The sequence below is a fragment of the Mus caroli genome, chromosome 15, assembly GCF_900094665.2.
Source record: "Mus caroli chromosome 15, CAROLI_EIJ_v1.1, whole genome shotgun sequence".
Classification (NCBI taxonomy): Eukaryota; Metazoa; Chordata; class Mammalia; order Rodentia; family Muridae; genus Mus; species Mus caroli.
In genome coordinates, this window is record NC_034584.1 from 83706487 (window position 1) to 83718571 (window position 12085).

Consider the following 12085-nt stretch of genomic DNA (forward strand, 5'->3'; position numbering starts at 1 on the left):
TCCTGGAACTCACTCTGTAGACCAGGCTGGCCTCGAACTCAGAAATCCGCCTGCCTCTGCCTCCCAAGTGCTGGGATTAAAGGTGTGCGACACCATGCTGGGCTAATATTTTTCCTATACTATTACCATAAGAGTAACAAGAACTTGTAGACCTAAGAGACTTATGACAGTTTGAATGAGAAATGCCCCTCATAGATTCTCATATCTAAGGACTGTTTGGAAAGGTTATGAGCCTTTGGTACACAGGGCCTTGTTGGGTGGGCGTTGAAGGTTTAAACTCTCTCTGCCCTTCTTCAAGTTTGTTCTGTTTCCTGTGTGGGGGTGAAAATGTGTTCTCTCTGCTTCCGGCTCTGGCTTCCTGACAACATGCTTCTCCTCTATATTATCCAGAGGACATAATATATGTTATATATTATATCCTATATTATATTATATATACTATACTATATTATATATTATATACCTTCTCCACTATATTATATTCAAAGGATATTCCTCTGGAACCATAAGCCAAAGAAGCTCTTTCTTCCAAAGGCCAAGTTTGATTTTGATATTTTATTACAGCATCAAATTATAATAAATTCAAGGCCATATTCCCTTTGCTTTAAAACAGGAAGGGATTTTCATCTGGGGGATTCATACACTGAAAAGGCCAGCTTGTCATGTGGGAATCCCAAGTGACCCAGAGAATTCTCATCATCCTTGAATATCTGCATTTTTAAGAGTTTAGTTAATGGGATATCTGTATCTGTCTATCTATCTATCTATCTATCTATCTATCTATCTATCTATTGATTAATGAAGCATCTATCTATCTATCTATCTATTAATGAAGCACCTTTCCTGGCTGTATGCTTCCCATAATATGAGCATGGACCAATCAGCTGAACCTGTATGCAAGCCCCAATTAAATGCTCTCTTTTATAAGTTGCTTTGATCATGGTCTTTTTTTTTTTTTTTTTTTTTTCTTTTTGGTTTTTTTCGAGACAGGGTTTCTCTGTATAGCCCTAGCTGTTCTGGAACTCTCTGTAGACCAGGGTGGCCTCTAAATCAGAAATCTGCCTGCCTCTGCCTCCCAAGTGCTGGGATTAAAGGTGTGTGCCACCACTGCCCAGCTATGGTGTCTCTTTACAGCAATAGAAAAGTAACTAAAATAATATATGTCTGTGTGTATATGTGTCTGTGTATGTATCTGTGTGTCTTTGGATGTGTATGTCTGTCTATATGTGTCTATGTATGTATGTATGTATATATGTATGTATTTCTGTGTGTATGTATGTATATTTCTGTGTGTGCATGTTTGTCTGTGTGTGTGTATGTCTGCATAAGTGTCTTCATCTGTGTTGTCTATGTATGTGTCTGACCTATGACTTACATTAATTATGAAGTCAAGAAAGGTTTTGTGGCATTTATGTATAAATGAGGTATAACTGTTTGTGCTTTTCTATGTCCACTCCATTTTATGAATGATACAAAGGCTTGTTTTTTTATGAATTAATGCCTAGGCCTTAGGGTAGGTATGTTCTTAGATCACTATGTCATAACTTAACTAACCCATTTATACTATTCTATGTGTGCCACATAGCTGGTCACCTCTCCACAGTTTCATACATTAACTTCCTCAATGTTTTGGAACCCTCTCTTTCCCAGAGTTCCTCTCTGTGTCCCAGGAAGTCCTACCTATTCTTTCCTGCTTTGCTATTGACTATTCAGCTCTTTATTGACAGGTAAGTGTTTTTACACAGTGTACAAGAGATGATCCGTACAACAGGAATCTGGGATAGCAGTTTGCTTCTATTGCCTGAACATGAAATGTTTGCCCCATTCCCACAAAATGTCTTGCCTAACATAGCCAGGGTCTCATTCTTGTCATTAAGTTGAGACTGAAACCTTGTCCTCCTGATACAGTCAGTTACAGTGCAGGTCTTTTCTGTCTGAAAACCAAAGCTTAATACACAAAGCAGCAACTTACTCCTTAAAAAGGCTAAATTTTTATTTATTTATTTTGTGGCAGTTTCACTTTATGAAACTTCACAAAGTCCTTTCTCTCCTTCTGTGGACACCCATTAATGTCTTGACATGGCTCTTGAGGAGATTCTACGAACTGATTTTGTGGGAGAGACAGGCATTAAGGAAAGCAATACTTTGTACCTCCAGTAGACCAACCTTGACCAAAAGTTGTAAGAGAGAAAACAGGTAATCCTCTTTCCTAACGTAATGACGCAGGGACACAGATGTCAAGACCTGGTATCGAGTCAGTCTGCATGGCATAGTGTTCTGTGTCCTCATGGTAAGTTGCTCCTACTGCAGCGGTATAATAGAAACTTAGAGAAGGTCAACCATTCACCAAGCTTTATAATTAAAGCCACATAGCACGGCCAGGCTTTGACCACAGCTAAGTTGGTGTCTTGATATTTTAAATCTCTGTATGTTCTTTCTGACCAGACTTGCATCTGGGATGTACCCAGAGGCATCAGATGACACGGCTTAATTAAGGATTTATAAATGAAAGGGGGGCTCTAGGGAAAGAGGCTCTTTTCCTAATGAATCAGTGCCAGAGCACAGTTCCTACTGAGTAATGAACTTAAGACCGTGGCTCCTGGCCACTGACAAAAGCCTACGGTTATGCAAAGGAAAAGACACACTCCTTTCTTAGGCTTACTGAACAAGGAACCCCAGGAACAAGGCATGTTTTTTTTTTAAATCTCTCAAGTCACACAGAACTTTGACTAGACAGTGTTAAAGACTCGGAGACAAAAGCAATAGCATGTTTTGTCAAACAGGTGAATGAATGAAATATCAAATGAAAGTTTTCAGATTAAGAAAATGTTTAAGCATCAGCGGTAAGTGAGGGCAGAGGTGGTGACAGCATCCTTACCTCCAGCAAGGGGTGCCAGTGTGTGATTGGCTTTCGGTGATAGGCCAGCATCTCATTCCAGTGGTCTCTCCCAAGACCCTCAGCGTCTAGACCAGTTCGACACACGCCTATGACCTCATTGTGCCCCACCCTAGGATTTGAGGAGTAACATATTTTCATTGTTACAATTCAAAAGCCAGTGGAATGTTACACATTTCATGAGAATTTTAAACTCATCATCAAAGCAATAGGTCCTGCAGGTTATGGTAGTCTCCAGACCCAGATTTCACTTTTTGTGCTCTTTAGTGATCCATGGTCAATCACTGTCAGAAATATCAAACACAAAGTTCTAGAAACAAATAATCCACCAATATTATGCAGTACTTTATACATACAGTATATTGCTATAATTGTTCTAATTTATTATGTATTTTTGTTAGCCTCTTCTTGTACACAATTTATAAAGTAGGCTTCATGGCGATCTGTATATGTAGGAAGAAAAGTATGAGACTCACTACTGTTTTTGTTTTCCATTTGTATGGAATATTTGAAACATTCCCTACAGAGAAGAGATTATTGTATACCCCTTTTGATTAAATGGAAATTCCTAAATAAAGATGAACTAGGCCAGGTGTAGGCACAGCTGAGAAGTAGAAACAGAAGACTCAGAATTTCAAGTTTATCATCAGCTACAGAGAAAATTTTGAGGTCAACCCGGGGTACATGGAATCTTGTCTTAAACTACCAACCAACCAGCCAGCCAGCCAGCCAGGCAGCCAGGCAGCCAGCCAGGCAGCCAGCCAGTCAGCCAGCCAGCCAGACAGCCAAACAGCCAACCAACTAACCAGCCAACCAACCAGCCAACCAGTCAGCCAGCCAGCCAACCAACCACCCACCCATCCAACCAACCAGCCAGCCAGCCAGCCAAACAGCCAACCAACCAGTCAGCCAGCTAGCCAGCCAGCCAGCCAGCCAAACAGCCAACAAAAAGATGCAAAGATAATTTACTAAACAACATCAACATGCAAAGTAAATTGTATAAAACACTCTCAAACCTTTTCAGCTCTCTGCCACGTTGTCAATGAGATCACGTGCATTGGAACACCAGCAGACCCGTCCCCCGACTTTTACAATACTGCTTTCTGGGAGGGAGCCCTATCAAACCCCCATACTGCAAAGAAAACCCCACTCTTTTCACAAGGCTTGCTCTGTAATGGTGCTTAGACTGTATGTCAGGAGGGCAGTGCTCACTTTTTTTGCATAAAAGTCTCTATTTTGCTGACTCTAAATTATAAGAGTAAGTTCGCTACTGGTGGCAATATAATTAAGTAGGCTAGGGTTATGTTTACCCCCCCCCCCACTGTGATCTCTCACTGCATAACAAAGCACATTGTTTGACATTAACTATTTTCTATTTATACTCTCTTTTCACTGCAACCAATAGCGATGATAGCTGATATTTATTTTAACTCTTTTATTTTTGATATTAAAATATAATTATACCATATTTCCCTTTCTCCCTCCAAATCCTCTCAAATACTGCTTCCCACTTTCCTTAACATTCCTGGCTCCTGTAGTTAAATGCTACTGTATGCACATGTGTGCATGTTGAGACACATATTCCTAAATAAAAGTTGCTCAGTCTGTGTAATGTTACTTGTAAATATGTTTCTAGGGCTGGCTGTTTGGCACTGAACAACCTATTGGCGTGCTTTTGCCTGAGCAAGACCAGCTTTCTCTCCCCGTTTTCCTCAGTTGCCTATAGTGTTTTGTGTAAGCTTGGGGCCTAGTGGGTTTTTCTCTCTCCGCTTTGGTGTGTCAGTTGGTGTAGTCCTTGATCTGCTCACACTTAGGCAGTCATGTTTGGTGATATTTTATGGGCGTAGCTTCTGACAGTACAAGGAGACCCAATCTCACAGCAAACTCCTTGACCCTCTGGCTCTTCCAATCTTTCTACCCATCTCTTTGGCAATGTTTCCCAAGCCTTAGGTGTGGAAATGTTTTGTAGATATATCCCCTGGGACTTGGGTAACTACTATTTTTGAGAGTCCACTATGTAAAGACTGTTTTCCCAGTACTTTGAGTTTAATGATACAATTAATTCCAAGCCCATGACTCTGGCTCTATCATCTATCTCATAAAAACAAAACAACACAAAACAAAACAAAAAAACCCAAACCCAAACCAAAAAAACCAAAACCAAAATCAAAAACAAACAAAAAACCCCTGTATACTTAGAAGTGTTCCTAAGAGTCAACCGCAGAAGCTGGTCTCTCAGGAAAGCCCTGACTAGCTAGATCTCCTTCCCTTTACTCTTTCGAGATGGTATCTTATGTAGCTGAGGCTGCCCTCAGACTCCCCATGTAGCTGAGAATGGACCTCCTGCCTGTGATTTCTGACTGTTAAGATTATAGGTCTCTGCACCACAACTTTCTTGATAATCTTGTTTCTTGAAAAGCAATGTAATTTGAAAGACTTTGAAAGACTGTCTACAGAGTCACCTTGATAGATAGGTATCAAAGAGATTCGATAGGCATCAAAGTGATGGGTGTGATTGTAGGATTCTCAGGTATGTTTTCTTACTCTTCTTCTATGAAAATTCTTCTCAATATGACGTTTCCCAGCAGGAATATTCATAGAAATGTTTATAATCCTGATTTATGTGACATTAGGATCTATTTCCTTAACAATGGCTTGATGACATGCTCAGCTGTCTTTACCCAACCTCATGGCTTTGAGAAATCAATAGGAGTAGCTGCTAAAGCAGAGTTGTTTGTGAAGACATTTACAATAGTTTTAAGGTTTGAAATGTGGGGTAATTCAAGATTCTTTTTGTTACCCCTGGAGAGTCAACACAGGTGCTTTTCCTTTAATATAAACCCATTTAATTGATTAGCTACTTAATTTTGGGGGGCTGTGTTCGAGACGCTGAATGGCACATTGCCACCATTCCCCATAGTGTTCGATGAATACTCTCTTAGGCATTTTATACTCATGTTCTAAGTGAGTGGTAGAGTTATCATCAAAGTCATGTACAAAGGCGATGAGCAACATCACAGCCTCCCAGGCTGTTACGTGTCTTCCCTCCCATCACCACCCCAGTTCCACAGGATGTTAACAGTTTACCAGTGCAGAAAATGAATCCCATAGACCTGCTGCACTGGCCCTTGATGCAGATTCATTCTAGAGCTGGGGTGAGCGCCAGTGCCCTTGTGTGGTATCCCCTCCAGTAAAGCCAACTCTGAATTGCTATATTTGTTATTCTGAGGAACGACTTCTGAATGGTTCGTCTGTGTGTCATGAACTTTCACACCACTTCCAGACTCCCTCTTGCTTCAGCCTCATGCTAATGTTAGAAAGGCCGCTTTGGAGATGAAACCAAACCGGAACTAGAACTATAGGGTCTGATGAATTGTATCCTTGTTGTTTAAGTTACATCTGGTGTTACAGTGAATAACTTGGACGCAGATGTGACCTGGCTGTGACTATTTGATGATCTGCATCACAGACAAGCAGCCTCCACCCACCTGTCGTAATCCATGACTGCAATGCACAGGCTGACCTGGTCCACATTCTCTGGAGGGATATCGAAGATAATGGCTTCATTGTACACTGGATTGAGAGTATTTTTCTTTGTAGTTGTTTTCCGTTTTTTAAGTCTTCGGCCCTCACACATCAGAGACACTTTGACATAAGGATCTACGAGAAGGAAGGCCATTTTATTAAAATGAAAGCATCCGTGGTAATGCATAAAACACTGTATTTCATTTTTACTAAATAAGAAAGTGTAAGTGAGCTCTTTAGTATTAATAGTTTTAAAATTAAATAACTTACTTTGGTTATTTGGTTACAGACTCCTGATCTTACTTTGTCTATTCCTATAGTCATGAGTCTTTAGACTCAGACTTTAATTTTTGAGTAAGTGTTTTGAGCGTTTTAAACCCTAGAAAAACGTGTTTCTATATTTTGAGGAACAAAAGGTATTTTGTTATTAGAGTTATATACATACTGGTGCATGCAAGGGGACAACATTAGTACCTAATCTTAGAAATACTTTTTTTTTTTAACACCTGAAAGAACATTGGAAGCAAGACCTTTTTTTTTTTTTTTTTTTTTTTTAAGTGAGTCTCAGCCTCTTGAGAAGAGAGTAAGGGCTAGTTCCCCTTTGCTCCCCTATCACAGCGCTGAGGGCATTCTTTGCTTCTCACAAGTTCACAGGCTCCTTTGCTGATGCATATGCCTGCTGTGAGGTAGAATTAGACAATGCTCTTCAAACACAGACGCTTGTCAGGAAAAGCTTTCACATAATGGAGAAATAACTTCAGATTTCAAAATAACTCTGACACTGTTCTGCTTGGTTCAAAACACACAATAAAAGACCAGAATAAACAATAACATGCTGGGCACCTTGTTGACATTCAACAACATATACTGACCCACAGTTTTTCACTAAGATAAATAATTTTTCTTCTACATCTTCTTTTCATTATATAGTGTATAAAATTTAATTTGAGGATAAAGTCCCCATTTGAGATGTTAACAGAATGCACATAAAAAGCATACACAATAACTGGTCCCTTCCTTTGCCACCTGCTGGTTTGTATCACTTTATAATTCTCGAGGCAAACACTGCAACAAAAGTTTATGTTCAAAACCATAAGAGGAAGAGAGAAGGAAGCGCCTTGTTTCACTCCTTTGCCAAATTTTCTCCCAAGAGAAATTTCCCTCAAGAGTTTCTTGACAGATCGCTTTTGGCTTTCATTTATTTCTTGTAGCGTCTTTAGACATTCCCAGAGTTTACTGGGAAGGCGTTCAGAATGCAAGCGCCATGGCGAGCTTACACTTCATCTGCTTCTCTGCAGAAAGCTAAAGGGAATATAGTCAATTTAAACGTATCTTTGTATGGTCTTGATTCACAGCTGAAAGTCTAAGGATCGTTCTTTGCAAACAGACTAGCCAAAAGCTTGGGGGAACAAAGTGAATCAGGCATTTCTAGATAGATTAGATCAGGAAGAAAGGAAGGAAAGAAAGGAAGAAAGAAGGAAGGAAGGAAGGAAGGAAGGAAGGAAGGAAGGAAGGGAGAAAGGCAAGGCAAGGCAAAACTAAAGTTCAACGTTAATCCATTAATAGTTTTCAAAGATTTCATTATTTGAATGTTACCTAAAAAGTGATTTATAATATTTTAATTTGTAATTCCTCCTTCTGCTTTCATGTTATCCCACAGCAGAGAGATTATTAAAAGCCATACAACTTTATATGTGTGAAATTATTTGTACAGGAATATACTACCGACTTGTGTGCACACGCACCTGATGACCCAGTGATGTCCATTGCCTTCAGATTTCTGCACTTGATCACTGTCAAGGTCATACGGCCAGCAGTTGGCAAATAGCAAAGGGAGAACATGATTTCCCCCAGGTCTATGCTTTCCTAGAAAGGAAATTGATAATGTTAGTAAATCTCAAACACTAAACAGTGAAAAAAAATAAAATGGGAGGTCAGTGAAAACATTTGCATTGATAGAGTATTGGAAAATTCTAAATGATGCTACCGAGGGTTAAGACAACAGGTAACGGAGTTTTTATGAATGGCGTTAGTAAGCAGAGTCTATGCCAGTTGCTCACTTACCATCTGTAACTTAGCAGAGAGGACCAGACTGCTGATGCCACCCACCGACCACCTTCATCTTGTTTGTCACAATGAACAAAGGACGGCACAGCTTATTCAGAGGCTGAGGCCAAACATAGTAGACACCTAGTAGGGAATGATTCTTCATTTCCTCTCCCCTCTACGTCCACCCAAGTCAGGGAAAATCTTCTCTACACGACTGACAAAATATGCCATGTTACTGACTCTTGGAATCTACTGTGCTGTGACTGGTCAAGCCACTATCTCCCACCAGGATCGAATAGTCTCTAAAACTCATCTCCACTCCACAAATTAAGAGTCACCTATCAAAGTGATCAGTCATGAAATGAAAGGCAAATTTTATTCGTACACCACACACACACACACACACACACACACACACACACACACACACGTCCCATGCTGAAAACTACTTAAGGGATCATGATGTACTCAATATAATTTAAACTCTTTACACTGGCCTGGAGATAGGATGACTGACTATAAGCCCCGATGTGCCTGGAAAATTCTTGATTCACAATTCTCTTGGTGTGAGTTGAAGAGCTTCCTTTCTGTGTCTTCATTAAGCAGTACACTGAAAATCCCTGTACATAAATCCACATTGACTGGATCCGGCCTCTCTAATTCATCTCCAGTGTACCAGCTCAGCCCCATTATAAGTACAGAAGCCTCTTTCCTACAATTCAAGTGATGCTTGCCTCTGCCTTTGAAGGAGCTGCTTGTTGAAACTTAACTCACATGTTCAATTGCTTGACTCCTTTTTTCTTTTATTACTTTTCCTGTCTCTGTTTCTCTGTGTGTGTTTCTGTGTGTCTTTTTGTCTTTCTCTCTATATATATACATGAACATCTGTCTCTCTCTCTCTGTCTCTCTCTCTCTACACACACACACACATACACACACACACATTGCATGTGCACATGTGTGTACATGCATGTAGAGGCCAGAGAGTGATGTTAGGAATCATCTTTAATTGACCTTCCACCCTATTTTTCTTTAAGGCAGTGTCTCTCAATCGAACCCAGAGCTTACCAGCACAATATGGCTAGTTTTGGAAGCCAGCTTTCTCTAGGAATCCTGATTCTGCCTCTCAAGGCTGGAATTACTGGTGAATCACCACATCCACCCATGTTTATGTACATTCTGGAGATCTGAACTCAGGTCCTCAAACTTACAGATGCTTAAATCAATGACCCTCAGCTCTCAGCTACTTGACTTCTTATGTGGGATTTGTCTGTTTAGATACTTTTCAATGCTATATCATCCTAAGTTAGCATCTGGCATGTCCCCTGCCCATGCCCCTCCCATGCCCCTTCCATGTCCCTCCCAGCCCCTTCACAGATTTTCATAACAACCACAGCATGGACTTGATTCATTGTCTAAAATTCCCCTTTGGTTCCCTGTTGTTCATATGCAATGTTCAAGATATCAAGGCTCCTGTCCTATTTTCAATGTCCTAGAGAGACATAGCTTATCAATGGCTGTCAGTACTTGAAAAACATTATGGATCTGAGGATTGGACACAGGATTCCAAGAGTCTCTCTACCATACACTATATCCTCAATGGTTTTGGTACCATAGTCTTTGAAGGAATGAACAAATGACAGTTATGTGGATAAACACAGACTTGCATTAAATTTCACTTACACATTAGAAATGCCCCTGCATTCTGGTGTAGATGTATATGCTATCACTGCATAGCTAGTGAGTGAGATGTGAAAACTGATGATTACAGTGAGAATTAAGGATTTCTCTCTATAACGGTGGGTTACAGGATTTGATGAAATTGTTTGTAAAGACAAAAAAAAATCGAAGTTGATTCAGTTTGGAGAAAACACATTCCTAAATTCAGTACCCAGGATCACAGAACTGAGTTCTTAAAAGTCTTTCGTTTCTCGGGGCTGGAAATGTGCCTCTAAGCCCGATGACCTGAATTCAGTCTTTGAAAAGGACTTCACATGCTAGAGGGAAGCATTGATTCCAGAATCCTCCAAGTTATAGTCTGACATCTGACTTCCACAGTGCCTTTTGGCAAACATGCATCCACACCCACACCCAAAATAAATGAAACACAAAATATTAACCTTAAATCCTTTTTTCCCCCCTGTGGAGTGAAGTTAAAATTTTGATTGGCATCACAGTCAGCCTGTGAGTTTTGTTCAGGAGTACAGCAACCTTCGTGGAATTGATTCTGTGAGAAGCTTCAGAGGGCTTCCCATCTTCTTTGTCTTATCCTTCCTTATCCTTTGTATTATCCTTTGATGTGTTAAAGGTTCATTGCAAAGGTCTTTCCTTTCCTGGTTTAACTTATTCTATCACACCCTCCCTTTTAAGTGGGAGAGCTTCCTTGATCTTTTCCCCAGTGTGTTTGTTACTGACACATAGGAAGGGGATGACTTTTTCTGTTAGTTTTGTATCCTGCCAACTTTCCCAAAAGTGTTTATCAGCTTTAACAGTCTTCAGGGTCTTTTATGGACACAATCACAGCATCTGCAAATGGGGATACTTGAAACTCTTTTCCCCTTTCTATCTCCTTCTCTTGTCTTAAGACTTCTGAGCGCACTGTGAGTAGGAATGGAGAAGGTGGAAAGTCTTGTCTTTGTTCTGGTTTTAGTGGAAATGCTTGGAGGTTTTCCCTATTTAGAATAATGGTGGCTGCGGGTTTGTGGGAACACACAAGAGCCCAGATAGTGAAAGCAATTTGGAGCAAAAAAGAATAATGCAGGAGGTACAATCATTCCAATTTTAAGTTATGCTACAAGCCATGTCAACAAAAACCAGCACAGTACTGGCACATCCACAGATTGAGATCAAGGAGCAGAACAAAGAACCCAGATAAAACCCTACAGCAACAGCCACACGATGGCAACAATCTGCAGTGGAAAAGAAGACATCCTCTTTACTGATGGTGCCGAGAAACACCATGTGCACATGTAGAAGAACCAAACTAAATTCCTTTCCTTTATCCTGTATATGATCAAATCCAGACAGATCAAAGACCATACACACTCAGAAACTATTGAAGGAAACAGTGGGGAAACATTTCAAGAAATTGACATTGAGAAGACGTTCTGAATAGAAATCCAGCCATGTGGGAAATCAAGCTAAATCAGACAAACAAGATCTTCATCAAGTTAAAAACTTAAAGCATAACAGAGGAAATAGTTAATTGAGGGCTGAGACAGCATATAAGAATGGGGAAAAAGAAATCTATGCTACCTACATATCAAGTGAAGGATTAATATCTAGGATATGCAAATAATGCAAAAAAGCAAACAACCCAACCAGTATTTAATAAAACTAATAAAACAAGCAGACAGCTCCCAAAAGATGAACTACAAATGGCCAATACACGTATAAAAATATACTCAACTTTATAAGCCATTAGAGAAATGCAAATGAAAGGCTGAGGAGATAGTTCAGTAGATAAAGCTCTTGCTTGCTGCACAGGCATAAGATTCAGAGTTTTGATTCCTAGAACCACTGGGCATAATGGTGTGCAACTGTCACCCTGGTGTTCTGACAATGACAGGAGGTGGAGACAGAATAAAGCCTGGAAACGTAAGGGTCAGCTATTCT

At 40.1% G+C, this 12085-nt stretch overlaps 1 protein-coding gene across 1 annotated transcript in view; it reads right to left on the minus strand.

The window, feature by feature from the left end:
- Positions 1–12085, minus strand: part of Syt10 (synaptotagmin 10) — a 56453-nt gene that overhangs the window by 1715 nt on the left and 42653 nt on the right. The window contains exons 4-6 of the mRNA XM_021183812.2: positions 8167–8287; positions 6385–6556; positions 2879–3008 (exon numbers count right to left, since the gene is read on the minus strand). Coding sequence (XP_021039471.1) covers positions 2879–3008; positions 6385–6556; positions 8167–8287 — 423 coding nt within the window. The remainder of the gene's footprint in view (positions 1–2878; positions 3009–6384; positions 6557–8166; positions 8288–12085) is intronic.